This window comes from Alosa pseudoharengus, unplaced genomic scaffold (assembly GCF_046254945.1).
Source record: "Alosa pseudoharengus isolate Yale_2024_CS ecotype anadromous, Long Island Sound unplaced genomic scaffold, YU_APseudo_1.1 YU_APseudo_1.1_scf_15, whole genome shotgun sequence".
NCBI classification, from domain to species: domain Eukaryota; kingdom Metazoa; phylum Chordata; class Actinopteri; order Clupeiformes; family Clupeidae; genus Alosa; species Alosa pseudoharengus.
Window position 1 is genome coordinate 4,914,657 of NW_027468620.1, and position 16,038 is coordinate 4,930,694.

At 39.4% G+C, this 16,038-nt stretch overlaps 1 protein-coding gene and 1 long non-coding RNA gene across 2 annotated transcripts in view; one reads left to right on the plus strand and one right to left on the minus strand.

Moving 5' to 3' along the window:
• LOC143124732 (uncharacterized) overlaps window positions 1–15,234 on the plus strand; it is a 40,136-nt gene extending 24,902 nt beyond the window's left edge. Inside the window, exon 8 of the mRNA XM_076286441.1 lies at window positions 14,892–15,234. Within this exon, the coding sequence (XP_076142556.1) occupies window positions 14,892–15,199 (308 nt within the window). The 3' untranslated portion in view covers window positions 15,200–15,234. The remainder of the gene's footprint in view (window positions 1–14,891) is intronic.
• LOC143124822 (uncharacterized) lies at window positions 11,852–13,942 on the minus strand. The gene is made up of 4 exons (XR_012987100.1): window positions 13,843–13,942; window positions 13,032–13,117; window positions 12,662–12,749; window positions 11,852–12,558 (listed from the first exon to the last, which is right to left on the minus strand). It is a non-coding gene; the product is annotated as an uncharacterized LOC143124822 (long non-coding RNA).
• Window positions 15,235–16,038: the final 804 nt, after the last annotated feature.

Genomic DNA, 16,038 nt, shown 5'->3' on the forward strand with positions numbered 1-16,038 from the left:
TACCTTGATTAAAACCTATCCACCTTTCGTAGTACGGGTTAATCGGGAAGTTACGCCACACGTGATCAAGTTACTCTCGAAGTTACCCAGATAAGCCAGAAACCCCGCTTCGTAGTACAGGCCCCCGGCCAAAACACAACATGACATGACAAAACACAACATCAACATCAGTTGAGGGCTGCACTTTTTAAATGACAATATCCTGGCCGGACTACTGTTGTCAGTGATATAAGTATTTGAAATAAACATGATTTCTTAATGTCTAGTGACATATCAGGGCCATTTTATGATTAATTGAAATATTTTTCTTACATACGGTTCCTTTAACTCCGCTCCTTGTAGGTGCCTTCCCTCTGAAAATGCATCCTACTTCCTGAGTCAGGTGACTAGAAACACAAAATAATATATTTAACAAATGGCATGTGGTGAGATGTAATTGCAAATAGCTCTTTGCAATTATAGTTAAAAACTATGGCTGTCAAGTGATTAAAAAAAATAATACATAGGCCTACTCTGTGATTAATTTAAATTAATCACATGCATCCAGTTTTGCTATGAAATATTTCAATTCAAAATGTGGCAGATTAGTGAATCAATGAAAAGCCAAACCAACATTATAGACTTTAAAGCAGTCAGTTTCAGGTATTTTTGGCGACTCTAGAGCTCCACCTACAGTCACGATATATTTATATTTTACTTTGCCTTTGTAAATAGCCTACTACTCATGGCTTGTTCCCCTTGTACATAATGAAAATGCTTTTGTTGTGGAGGCGAAGGACTAACAACAGGCAGAAATTATCTCCAAAGAGCTATAGGCATATCTATTAACAATGTAGGCCTGTTTGACGATTCTCGCAAGATGTTTTTTTAGCATGGTAAATGCAAATGACTGAAGTTTCCACTCACTGTTGATGTATGCAGTACCCTAACACCGAGGTAATGACGCATGGTCAGTGGAGAAATAAACGCATGGTCAGTGGAGAAAAGCTTATTTAAATTTAGTGGGATGTCCAGTCCAGATTGGGAGTGTTTTCGTTATCAAACGTCAGGTGGATAGAGCAACAAGACGTTCCTAGGTTTTTTAATCAGTCATGGGTGTGTTTTGGGCATAACATCATTTAAACCAATGAGAATTACATCTGTCTTTCCCTTTAACAGCGTGCAGCGCAATTTTAAACAGCTCATCGGTATTTTCATAGTCAGTGGTACATTTGAAGGAATCTGCTTGCACGCGAGACCGTATAGAACAGTTATTCCACTAAATGGTTTACTAAAACCTACCATATAGCCTACATTACACTTGTCTATTATTTGAACTCATTGGCAAAGTGAAACTAACTTCACCGTGGTGTCAGTCAACGACAAAACAGTAAATACACAGTTAAAGGAATTATCCGGAGTAAAATGCACTTTAGATCGATTTCCGGATGATTGGGGGTACATACGTTGAGTTGACATCAAAATTATGTCATTCGGATGTGTTTTGAGAAAGTTCGATTGTACCGTTTTCAGTCACAACTCGTAGCCTGGAAGTGAGCGGGGCATTTCAATTGCGCCGCTACAAAACGCTATTTTTGTACCTCTTCTACAGTTCCAAACAACATAACACTTACGTGGTAGTGAGTATAGGGTCCCTAAAGCCAAACCGAAGTATCCCGAGGTCTTTATGTGGTCGAATAGAGAGTCCAGAATTAATTTCATCAAGCCAGTACCTTTACAGAAATGTTGCCATCTTTGCCGCCACCTTGAGGGGAAAGTCCGTAGGAGAAGAGGTATAAAAATAGCGTTTCAAAACACATCCGAATGACATAATTTTGATGTCAACTCAACGTATGTACCCCCAATCATCCGGAAATCGATCTAAAGTGCATTTTACTCCGGATAATTCCTTTAATTACTTTCACTATTGACTGACAATGGGTTACCATCGAAAACATAGCCTTGGAAAAAGCAACACTTACCCTCAGGTCGTTAGTTGCCAGCCACACACCTTGGCGTGTTGCCTAAAAAAAGAGACGTGCAAAATTTAAACATTAAGCCAAGAAAATAACCTGTTTTCTGCCATGCGCCAGGGCGAAAATATGGGCCCTCAGTTATGGAAAACAAATAATAATAATAACTAGAAAACGTAATTCCAGGGAATTACCAGTGCATTAAAATGACACTAGGACAGACATGGTGGTTGTATAGCTTAATAAAAGTTGATAGTTTAAAAGTAAACAGTTTAAAAGTTGAATGTAGATAGTTTAAAAGTTGTTAATAGACAGATAGTTTAATAGACAGATAGTTTAATGGATGTTGGTACACATAGTTTAATGAATGTTGAAAGTTTAAAAGTTAAATGTAGATAGTTTAAAAATTGTTGATAGACTGATAGTTTAATGCGTGTTGATAGACAAATAGTTTAAAGGCTCTATATAGGTAGATAGTTGACAATAACTGACAGTTGGAATGGCTCTAATGTTTGCTAGCAGCAGTGTTTCCCACAGAATTGGATTCAATTTGTGGCGGTAGCTGACTTTAACAACGGGGGGGGGGGGGGGGTGGATTAAGGTCTTGGTAGTGTATAGGTCTAATTGAGTGCCTGTCACTTTAAGACGTTTGAGGGAACCCTTGCAATTGTAACACAGTTGAAAGGCTGCTGATGTGTTGATGCAATTCATAATGTTTTCTACATAGTTAAAATAAAGGTTCGTACTTCTCCTTGGGACAAGCACTTTTGAATTTTGGAAAACACTTTTCCATTTACATCGGGATTTTGCAAACATTCAGTGTCAGAGTCAATAAAATGAGCCCTTCAACGAAATTGACAAGCAGCTGTAAGTAGGCTAAGCATGCTAAATTCGACATCCAAACAGTATTCTAACGTTAGCTTTGAGATACTGCTTGATTTCATAACTTAACTTAGTTTAGTCTCTTCAATGTAGCCTACTATGTTGTGATAAGACCTTAGCAGAGTTCACTTCAATGCAGCAGTTTTGAAAAAATTTGCGCAGCATGGTCACGATGCTAAGCGGATTTAATAGCAATTTAGCCAGACGTCTTCTATGCAATGCTTCTATGTGGCAACAACAATCCTTGAACAATCGTGAATATTTTGTTAAATGCACATGCAGAGGAGTGGGGCAGTGGGCTACGAGAGAGAGCGGGGCGGGGCAAGGAAAGGCTGTGTGCGTAAAAAGCGCAGCTCAATGCCAATGCAGGGATTTGACCTTATATTTAATTTAAATTAAACATAGAATATTCATCTGTGGCGCCCGATTTTTATTTCGTGGCGCCCCGCCACAGATTAGTCAATGTATGGGAAACACTGAGCAGTTATGCTAACTATGCTAACAAAGCTAATAATGTTAACCAAGTTACCTAGCTAACTTAGCTAATGTTTTCTAGCAGTTTTTTAAAAAAAATGCTAATAATGGTAATGCTGTTAACTATGATTACAATGCTAACCATGTGACTTAGCTAACTTAGCTAATAATTTTTAACAGTTATGCTAACTATGATAACAATGTTAACATGCTAATTATGCTAACCATGTGACTCAGCTAACTTAGCTAATCATTTTAGCAGTTATGCTAAATTGTTAATTATGCTAACTATGCTAACAATGCTAATGATGCTAACTACCTAGTGAGGACTTTTATTTTGAAACAGTTGAAGGCAGAGGATACAGTTGATAGGAGTCATCGTTTACTGACAGTTACAACAGTTGACAATAGTTGAACAGTTAAAAAGTTGGATAGTTTAAAGGGACTTTTATTTTGAAAGAGTTGTGGGCAGAGGAAGCAGTTGAACAGGATCTGTAGTCGAGAGCCATATTGTATGCTTAAAGCCTGAGACAGAGTATATAGTTTAAAAGTTAAATGTAGATAGTGTAATGGATGTTGATAGACAGAAAGTTGAATGGATGTTGATAGGCAGATTGTTTAATGGATGTTGATGGATAGTTTAATGGGTGGATGAGTGAATGGTTTGAAGAGGATGAATGGATAGAAAGTTGGATGAAATGTGCCTTATATCCTTGTAGAATGGAGAGACACAGAGAGAGTTGGCCTAGTTCAGCAGAAAGCAGTTGATACAGGTGCAATCAGTTGAACTTGCTCTTTGATGGGGCCTAGATGAGCAGCTGGAAGTTGAAACAGGTGCAAATCAAGTTAATTAGCCCATTGTGATGTCATCAGCCCAATGTTAAGTCTATGGGAACATTTTGAGTAGTTTTTAATAAATAGTTTAAAAAGTATAAAAGTTACAAAGATGAAAAATACAAAGCCCAGATGTCCTAAGACCTACGTAACATAGTTTGAATGAAGTTTCTATGTTAAACGGTTGAAGCTGCATTAACTGCGTTAGAAGAATAATAATAAGAAGAAGAAGACGAAGAAGAAGAAGCATAGGAAGAACAGTACAGTGCATTTTTTCATGCACTGTGTAATGGCTATTTGTCCTTTCGTTAACAAAACAAAATAAAACAAATCAAATGGCCATATCCTTGCACCGTGGATTAGGCTTTACGCAGGTCAAGGAAAACAATTCAAAGTCCATACCAGAAAAGGCATTTCAATGTTGGTTTATTCACCATTTCAGCAAGTTACAGCCAGCAAACACAGCCTTCACCTCTCTGATCCCTGGTAAAAACCATATGCCCCGGTGCCCTGTCCGACCCATCCCACTTGACCTACATATATGTAAATTTGCACCTGACGGCCCATTCAATTAACGCAAGCTTAAATTAAACTCCCATAATGGAAAACAATAATACAAATAATAAAGAAACATAAACCCAGTTTAAAGTTAACAAATAATGATAATAATTATAATAAGAAATCAAGGATGTTAATACTAAAGAAAATTAAACCACAAATAGCTCCAACAACCCAGCCCCTAATTGTGAATATGAAATCCCACAATTACATTCAGCGTAAGCATAAGAGCTATTTCTAAGCTACACTACTAAGAATCTTCAGGTCTTCTTCTCTCCTCAGGGACACTTGGACATCTGAAACAAATCAAATAGATAGAGGAGGAGGAGGGGAAGAAAAAAAGAGAAAGACAGAGAAAGAGAGAAAGAGAGAGAGAGAAAGAGAGAGCGAGAGAAGAGACTTTCAGGGGACAGCCTCAAGGAGGAGACAGAGCTTGGTAACAGATCTCTCCAAGATGCTGGTCTTCGTTTGGACCCTCACAGAGCGGACCAAGCCTCTGGAGTCAGATAAGGTACTCAACACTCTGCCCATCATCCAGGAGCCTCTTGGAGCTGTGGCATCAGCAATGGTGACAATATCCCCTAAACAAAAGCTCCTCTTCGGTCTCACCCATTTTTGTCTCTCTTGCATCACCAGTAGATATTCTGATGTCCACCTTTTCCAGAAGAGCTCGGCGATATACTGTACTTGTCTCCACCTTCTCCTAATGTACAGATCAGATGGCTCAAACAAACCTGGTGGCAAGATGGGCTTCCCTTTTAGCTGGAGGATGTGATTGGGAGTGAGCGCCTCCAAATCATTAGGATCATCTGAAACTCTTGTGATTGGCCTGTCATTTAATATCGCCTCTACCTCGCAAAACAGAGTCTGCAGACCCTCCTCATCCAGAGTTTGCTGCCCAACAACAGAGGTAAGTACACTTCGTACTGAGCGTATCAAGCGCTCCCACACGCCACCTTGATGTGAGGCCGCTGGTGTGTTGAATCTCCATTTCACTCCCTCTTGGACAAAGGTACTCTCCATCTTTGATTGATTTAACGCAGCCAGTGCTCGTCTTAGTTCTTTCTTTGCGCCAATAAAATTTGTGCCATTGTCTGACCTTATACTCGCCACAGGACCTCTTCTGCAAATGAATCTTCTGACAGCATTTATGCAGGAGTCTGTATCAAGAGAACATGCCACTTCAAGATGGACAGCACGGCTACTCAAACAGGTAAAGATTACTCCATACCTTTTCAGAATGGTTCGTCCTCTTTTTACATCAAGTGGTCCAAAATAATCCACTCCCACATCTGTAAAAGGTGCTTTGTCTGGCAAGACTCTCTCTTCAGGCAGGTCTGACATTTTCTGCTCACCCAGCCTTCCTCTGTAACGTCTGCATACTATACACTCAGAGATGATTCTTCTGGCTGCAGAATTGGCACTAAGGATCCAATATTTCTGTCTTAACTTGCTCAGCATGTGATTACCACCAGCATGTCCAAGTTGTTGATGAATGTGACGCAATATCAGCTGGGCAACATGCAGATCTTTGGATAGGATCACAGGATGCTTTACTTCCAATGGCAATGCTGATTTAGACAGGCGACCGCCAACTCTAAGTGTGCCATCTTCCAAGAAGGGATCAAGACGATACAGGGGACTATCTTTAGACACATTTTTTGAGCCTTGTTTTAAATTGGCTCCTTCTTCACCTCTGGATCATCAACAGAAACCAAAGATGAACCTATGTCAAATATTGGCCACTCACTTGCAGGTAAAGACAGAAATTTGGGGCCCTTTAGCCACTTTCTTTGAGTCATAAACTCCTTAGCCGTCAGCCCGCGAGACACTTCATCAGCAGGGTTGTCTTTGGTATTCACATATCTCCATTGCTGCATGTTTGTGGCTTCTCTAATAACTGAGACTCTATTGGCAACAAAAGTGTGGAAGCGACTTGTCTCATTTAAGATGTACTTGAGGACAGTAGTACTATCAGTCCAGAAAAATGACCTTTCAAGTTGTAACTGAAGCTCTCTCAGCAACATCTTATCCACACGAACGGCCAGCACAGCTGCAGCAAGCTCGAGGCGAGGAATGGTGACTTGTTTCAAAGGTGTAACTCTGGCTTTTCCTACAACAAATGAGATATGCACACTGTCAGTATTTTCAATCCTCAAGTAGGAGACTGTGCCATAACCAACCTGACTGGCATCTGAGAAATGATGGAGTGCCGCCTTCACAGGTGTCCCAAAACTTCGAGGCTTCATGCATCGCTCCACTTTAAATCCACTCATATGCTGGAGGTCAGTGAGCCACTTAGACCAGCGTTTGGAGAGCGCAGATGGTATCGGCTCATCCCACTTTAAGTTCAGTCTGCACAGCTCCTGCAACAACAACTTGGCAGGGATAACAAAAGGGGACAAAAAACCAAGTGGATCATAAAGAGAGCTCACCACAGATAAAATGCCCCTCCTGGTATATGGCCGCTCTTGCACTGCTGTTCTGAAGCTGAACGTGTCGCCTTCAACACACCACTCCATCCCAAGTGCTCTTTCTAGGGGAAGCTGATCCTGGTCCAAATCCATTTCCTTTGTGTTTGCAGCTCTGATGTCACTTGGAATTGATGCCAACACTTCACGACTGTTAGTAACCCAGAGTGAAGCCAGTCCATGTATCAGTTGTATTGCGTCCTCTTCTGTGGCTGTGGACTTAAGACAGTCATCCAATTAAAAATTACATTTAACTGTATTAATGACATCAGGTGAGTACTCACATGCATTGTCCTCTGCTGCTCTTCTCAGAGCATAATTAGAGCAGCTTGGTGAAAACACAGCTCCGAATAAATGCACCCTCATCCTGTATTCCTGTGCTTCATTGTCAACATCTCCATTAGGCCACCAGACAAAACGCAGAAAGTTGACATGTTTGTGTGGAACCAAAACCTGGTGGAACATGGCATGGATGTCAGCCATAACAGCAACAGGCTCTTCTCTGAACCGGAGGAGGACCCCGACAAGTGAGTTGGTTAAATCTGGGCCCTGCAGAAGTTGACAGTTAAGTGATGTTCCTTTATATGTGCATGCACAGTCAAATACAACACGGAGCTTTCTTTTGGTGGGATGATATACACCATGGTGGGGAATGTACCACACCTTTCCCTCTGAAACCTGTTCATCTATGGGTACTCTTTCAGCGTAGCCTTGCTCCAGCATGTTGTTCAAGAAGTCTGTGTATTCCTGTTTAAATGCAGTGTCTCTAGCAAATCTCCTCTTCAAGCTTTGAAGTCTTTGTAATGCAATGCAGTGGTTGTTGGGAAAGACAGGATCTTCTGCTCTGAAGGGTAAGTCAATGCAATAATGTCCATTTTGTAGCTCTGTTGTGTTCTGTACAATGCTCATGAATTTAATGTCCTCCCTTGACATCTCCAGTTGTTCATCACATGTCCTTTCATTAAAATCATGATTATACTGCTGTCTTAACATGTTCTCCAAGTATTCTACTGATATGTGATTAGCAGTTACAACAGTACAGCCTGTTTGGACATTACCTCCAGAGTCTCCACCACGAAGAGGCCCGTTTATGACCCAACCAACTCTTGTCCTTACTGCATAAGGTCCATCACATTGGCTGTTGATTAGCTCCCATGGTTCAAGTACTTTGGGAGCATCGGTGCCAATAAGCAAATCCACGTCGGAATCCACCTCAGGTAACTTAATGCTGCTCAAGTAGATCCATTTAGCAACATCCTCTTGACATGGGATATTCCCTCTTGACACTGGCATTGTAGCTTGTGTCAGAACAGATGGTAACTCAATAAAATCCTCTTGATCAAGACCAGATACCTCCAATCCAGATACGACAGTAGTTTGTACCTTTTTAATCTGCCCCATTGTCCTAAGTATAATGTTCTCTGTTTTGCCAGTTACCCCCAACCTCTCAAGAAAGGCATATGTGTACACTATTTTGTTGCTCTTTTGGCTTTTCACTTTCACAGCGACAATAGGGAAAACAGTACGGTCCTCTTCTCCAGCCCCTATATGTCCACATGTCTGCTGTAAAGCAGGGCTCACAGTCTCTTCCTTTACGCCATCCTTTTCCACATGCAGGACAGATGGATGCTTCCTATGGCACACTTGACAATCCAAACGACTCCTGCAGTCTTTGCTTGTGTGTCCAAACTTTAAGCAGCCAAAACAAATCCCTTTTTCCTTTAGGAAGTGTATTTTGTCCTGCTGTGTCCTTGATTTAAACTGTGAGCATTTGTCCAGTGCATGGTTGGTATAATGGCAAAATATACATTTTATCTGCTTATCTGGAATAGGAGTGATATTTTTTCTGTTATATTTATCTCCATCTTTTGTTGCAGTAACATTGGTGGCAAAAGTACCTCCTTTTCTCCTCTGCTTCATGTGAACTGATGTTTTAGCTTGGTTGGCTGAAGATGGATCATGAATATTCCCAAACAATGGGTCTGAAACAATTTTGACTTGTTTTTCAATAAAGTTCACAAGATCAACAAATACTGCCCTGCTACCTGTTTGTTCATGAATGTTACATGCAACATTTCTCCACCTTTCCTGCAGCCTGTAGGAGAGTTTCATTACGATAGTCCTGAGGTTTGCTGGCATGTCCAACTCTTTCATGTATTTGATGTGCTGTACTAAGTTAGAACAACCTCGAAGGAATAAAGCAAACGATTGCAGTGCACTTACGTCCTCAGATTTAATTGAGGGCCAGTTGGTAATTTTGTCCATATAAGCAGAGGAAATGTTATATTCACTGCCAAAGTGTTCAGGGAGCAGTGTCTTTGCTCTTTGGTACCCATGTTCAGGGGGAAGATGCTGGCAGCTTCTAACAAGGTCTCTTGGCTGGCCCCTGGTGTGCTGCTCCAGGAAATACAAGCAGTCACTAACATTTGTTGTTTTATTCTCAACACAGTTTTCAAAGGCTCTCAAAAAAGATTTAAAATGCAAGGGGTCACCATCAAATACAGGTATATTCCTCATAGGTAGAGCAGAGGCTGAATTTTGCTCGACTAACAAAGCAGTGATCTCATTCTGGCGTTGCATGACGCTAAAAATGTCCGGAGTGGGCTGGGCTTGATGCCCTCCTTGTGCATCATGTGCCCTTTGTGCTGGTGGTGTGAAAGTTGGAGTAGGCCTATTTGTAACTGGTGGTTGTATTATCCCAGTGTGTTTTGGTCTGACAACTTGAGGATTCAGTGGTGGGTTAGATTCACCTTGGGTTGGTACAAACTGCTCAGCATTAGGATTTAATCCATTTGACATTATTTTGGCCTTTTCAACATATGAGTTCATGCCATCTGATACTCTAGAGCCACACTCTGAACTTAACTTATAAACTTCAAGTTTTGCGTTAGTCTCTTTTATTTCAGTTTCCAATGCCAGTTGTTCCTTTTCTCTTCTTAACTGCTCCTGTTCCCTCCGGAGTTGTTCCTTTTCCAAACGTATTTTTTCTTCCTTTGCCTCCAAAAGGTGTTTCTTTTTTAAAGCAGCCATGCGTTCTACCAATGCTGCCCTTTCTGCTTGCGCTTTAATTTTAGCTGAATTGGTAGAAGATATTTTAGATAGTCTAGAGCCGGCATTAGAGCTCACTTTAGGACCAGCAACATTTGATGCGCTGTCTTCAGGCCCAATATCGTCATTATCATTTTCAGCGGGTTTATCGTCATTTGGTGGTTCATATGAGTGCCCAGCATTAGATAGCCAGCTCTTTACTTCTTCAATAAAACTAGAAAAAGGTAGCCACTTTTTGTTCAAAATATTTAGTCTGCGTCTCTACCTCATCTTCTGGCAAATCCAATGACAAAAATGATTCATGCATTTGCGTGGCTTCTTCAAAACACGTTATCAATTTACTCAGAATGGAATTAACAGCGTTTACATTTTCCGTGGCTTGCATCAACTCATTCAACTGATTCATATACATTTTAGCTTGTTTGCATTTCATAGTCCTCTTTTCTTGGCAAGTCTGTATAAAAAACATGCCCTTTGTTGTAAAACTGATGCGGCGTTTAGACAAAGGCACAGATTGCAGGCCGATGTCAGTGGCTGGCGCTGCGCGCTGTGGTGGCTCATTGGCAGCTTTTAATGCAGTGTCGGACATTGTCTCCAGTCTCTTGTTTATTTTCTTTATTTATTCTTTACTTTTTTAAAAAAGGTCACAAATTTTAAAAACTGATTCACAGTGCATAAGCCACCTATAGGCCTACCGTGCAGCAGACTTGAGCTGGTGATGGCGACTGGATGCGCGCGCCCGTGGGCTTTTCCCGAAGTTGAAGGCCTTTCAACGTCCAACAAACTTGATGCGCCAATAATCCAAATAGTGAAAGATACATCCAGCGCTCCAGTAGCGTCACCGTTATCCAATATGATGTCCTCAGAAAACTTTCACTTTGGGATGGATTGGATTGAAATAGTCCTTGCTGTATCCAGGCCGTAAATCCTTCACTCCTTGGCCCGCGTCTCCTCGTGGGAATAGTAATCCAGTACGCACAAACATTGTCCTTAGTCCATTTTCACAATTGTTCAGGTAATCCAAGAAGTATCCACTGCTGGGGAGGTTTTTTACTTTATGTAATGGCTGTTTGTCCTTTCGTTAACAAAACAAAATAAAACAAATCAAATGGCCATATCCTTGCACCGTGGATTAGGCTTTACGCAGGTCAAGGAAAACAATTCAAAGTCCATACCAGAAAAGGCATTTCAATGTTGGTTTATTCACCATTTCAGCAAGTTACAGCCTTCACTGAAAAAAAAGTTCCTTGAATTTACATGATTTTAATGTGTACATCGGTCCCACATAATCAGAATGTGTCCAGCTGACACAATTTTTACACTTTTGTTCTAGTTAATCGTTTCTTGTAAAACCTACAAATTGAAATCACATTGTATTACATAAAAAAATCATGTTGAATGAAGATACTTTCATATTTATGTAATACCAATGTATTGTGTAATGCTAAAGTAATTTTATCATGTCAATAGTAATAGATTGTAAAAGGTACTTCTAACTTCATTTATTAATGCTAAAAAAATAAACTCTTAAAGTTTGATGTCCCTATAGTACCAGAACAGTGTCTTTTAACTGTTTTTTCTAGAATTGCAGACATCTGTTATACATATTTTTACTGAAAAGAGTCAAGTCAGTTTAGTAGTCAATTTTTATTGAAAGCAACATGAAATACACAGTATTGTTTTTTATCCAGCAATTGACAAATGGAAAAAAGTGCAGCAAACATCACAGGGAGAAGAGGGAGAGGAGAAAGATAGAGGAGTGAGAGAGGAAGAGGAGAGAGAGAAGGGGAGAGAGGGAGAGAGAAGGGGGAAGAGAGAGAGGGAGAGAAGAGAAAGAAAGTGAGAGATCAGGCCTGAAGACTGATGGACCAGATTCAAAGATGACTGACCAAAAGGTGACATTTCTAGTTCCTAAAACAAAGATAATGAATAATTAATAATAATAAAAAAAACATCCACAAAAAGATTCCATGACCCGTGGTCACTCAGCCATTGATAGTCCTTTCAGGTTTCAACATAGTAAAAACAGTATTTCTTTTTCAAAAAATAAAAATGGAAAGTCATTCACCGAAACAGGTTGTTCTTTAACCAACCTTGGGAGTTTGTCTTCATCCAGCTCCATGAAGATTTTTTGCAATGCCTCAAAGGTGTATCTAAGCACGGGCAGGTACATGAGGTTATCAACTCCGACATCATAGTGACAGCTAACGGCCATGTAGATCTGTCAAAACTTTATTCCTTGGAGTACGACCCCAATGTCCTCTGGTTCACTTGACTCATGTTCTCTCAGGACATAAACCTCAACAGTTGTCTTCAATGACATCAACTTTATCCATGCCCTGAATTAGGCAGACAAATGCACATAACAGTAAGAAAATGAGACCCTCTAACAAAGCCCTATTGAGAAATTAATGTGAAAAATAGACATGTTCATGTACATACCACATATTCCTGCACAAAGTTTTCAGGATCTTCCCCCGTGTAGATACAGAGTCCCTTCAGGAGACACTTGGCCAGCATCTATATCACACTTAAATAAAAACATTATTGATTAGCATGTTAATCCAAGTTTCATTTAAGTCAGCCACTGTTGTAAACGACCATATGATAAAAAGAAACAAAAAGTTAGACGAATACAATATAGATAGATAGATAGATAGATACTTTATTCTTCCCGAGATCATCACAAATTTTAGGATGTGATGAATAATAGAATAATAATAGAACAATATGTGAAGAAGTATCAATATCAACATGATCAAAAATATTAGCCTTTGTAAGGTTTGCATGATTAAAACTCTGCATTACTCACATCAGTAATTTGCTTAATCATTGCTTGGAGACAGGAACTTGGATTGAAGTGGGACAATTGTGATTCTTTTGAAATTCCGTGTTGATCTGAAATAAGATTAGCAGGAAGAAAATTAGTTTCATACCATCACACATACGACAGTGCCAGACAAAACATACGCATACTGCACCACACATCTGGCATAACAGCCATTTATTGGTGTATAAGACACTCATTTTATCAACAGTAAATTCATAAATAAATAAAAGATCAAACTTCAGTGACTTCAAACAGTAACATTACTACATCTTAGACTCAGTAACAAAAAAGTTGTATGCGTACACTGTACTGCCTGTTTTTTTGCCTGCACAAACAAATCAAAATATTTATATTTCATATTTTCATCATATGGGGAGACAACTTCCTAGGGCTAAACGTTTTTGGATGCTATAATGTAACTTTGCAAATGGCTTTTTGTCCACGTGGCTATGCTAGCTTGCTTAGGCAGCCATTTGCTGGCAACACACTTGGTGCACACAGGCTAACAGGCTTTTCACTCACATACAACTTATTATGTTTCAAACGTGATCAAATTAATGGACTGTACCAAACCAACCCCAATTTAGCTTTACTATGATTTATGTATTTTTCCAACCGCCCAACAGATGCAGCTAACTGGTTGGTTAGGCTAACGTTAACTTGGTAAAAAGAAATGGACCAAAAAATAATACAAAGACATCAAGGGTCAACTTTGCAACGCTGTAATACTGTAAGAAAACAGCTAGGAGATTTATTGTCTGATATAACATGATCATAAAGTTGATAAACTTACCCTTCAGTAGGCTAATTCGATTTGCCATTCTCTCTTCCACTTCAGTCACTGATGATAGATATCCAAACTTTAACGGTCAAACCATGCTTCAAACACTTCTTCTTCTTCTACTACTATGTATTGTTTTAATGACACATTACAGCCACCTGCTGCTCTGGAGTATGTCTGAACTTGAAATTTTCACTTTCGATCAACACAAGAAAAATGTCTACATCCAGCATTCAAAATTATCTCTTGAAATCTACTTAATTAAAACACGTTTGCAAGCGGAATATAAAACAATCATGTTGCATATATCAAATTAATTTGTGTCAAATCAAAGACCCCCTATTTCCATTTTTTTCAGTGTTCACCTCTCTGATCCCTGGTAAAAAACCATATGCCCCGGTGCCCTCTCCAACCCATCCCACTTGACCTACATATATGTAAATTTGCACCTGACGGCCCATTCAATTAACGCAAGCTTAAATTAAACTCCCATAATGGAAAACAATAATACAAATAATAAAGAAACATAAACCCAGTTTAAAGTTAACAAATAATGATAATAATAATTATGATAATAAATCAAGGATGTTAATACTAAAGAAAATTAAACCACAAATAGCTCCAACACACTGTAATAATAATAATATAAGCTTTATTTGTATAGCACCTTTCATACACAGAATGCAGCTCAAAGTGCTTTACATTTGGAGCATGTAACACAATAATAGAGTCAGTCAGTCATTATCAATCACTCAGTCAGTCATTATCAATCACCTACGACACAAAAAGTCGTTGATGAACATATTTCGTCTTGTCTTGTCTGACGAAATTAACACTGTGATAGCAATCGAGCAAATTACTATTTGTGTGAAAACGCAAATCGTGTAATATTACCTTGTCAACCAGGTGACCACAAGTGTTATTTACGACTGTTGTGTAAATGCAAATACTATGCAACTGTAAAGGGTGCCCAGTAGAAAAAAAATAATAAATAAAACGAAACTGCATTGGATACCTTTAACTCATTTTTTAGCTTTGCCAACTTATCTCCTGTGTCACAGGGGTGTTCACTGCTCCAGTGAAAGGAGTCTACTTCTTTACCTTCACCACCTACAGCTGGGTGGCAGAGGCAGACATCGGTGTCAAGCTGATGAAGAACAATGAGGAGGTATTGCTGGTTTGGGAATGGCAGGACAAAGGTGACAATGAGGACTATGCCTCCAACTCGGTGCTACTGGAGCTAGAGGTGGGGGACAGGGTGTACATGCGCCTCCCTAAAGGATACCAGGTTGCAGCCAGTATAAAGTCCAATATTCATACTTTCAGTGGATTTTTGCTCTACTCCACACCCACATCTACACCACAGTAGACCATTCGATGGATTCGTGAGAGCAGATGCTTTACTATAAGAGGAGGAAAGTTTTCATAATAATCAAGATTAAAACCATGGAAATTCAGTGTAAGATTTCATGGCTACCGTTTGTCTGTTTTTCTTTTTTTAAGAAACACACATACAGAATGGGAATTGCTTCTATTACCTTGTAACCTGATTGTCTGAGTGTGTTTGTGTAAGAGTGTGTCTATGAGAGAGTGTGTGTGTGTGAGAGAGAGAGAGTGTGAGTGAGTTTGTGTGAGTGTGTCTATGAGAAAGTGTGTGTGTGAGTGTGATCAAAAAACATTTGAATTCAAAATGTAATTTCCTTTTTTACTGCATTTTCTCACAAAAAATAAACAAAAATCATTCAAATGATAATAAATGTGATCTCACAGGGGAAATGTGCAAATTTTAACCGTAAATGATGTCTATATCATTGGTAATTGAGCTAAAGTAAACACCTGATACATTGTTAAGGCTGTGTTGATTTAAAAACCTTATAATGTAGTGGGTCCACCAGACCTGGGCTCATTAGCTGAGTAATAAAAAATATTACAAATATTACAATCTTACAAGGACTTTGAGATGCTTCTACAACTTGATTGGAGTTCACCTGTGCCTAAATTAATTCACTGGACATTATTAGGAGAGGCACACATCTCTTTAAGGACTCACAGTTGATGGTGTATGTCAGAGTGAAAACCAAGCCAAAATCAGCTGAAGTGAACACACACATTTTCTTACGGCGATACACACACGATGTAATTACAGGCAAAAAAAATAACTTTTTAAAAAAACGATTTTGAAGTAATAACGTAGATAACAAGTAATAA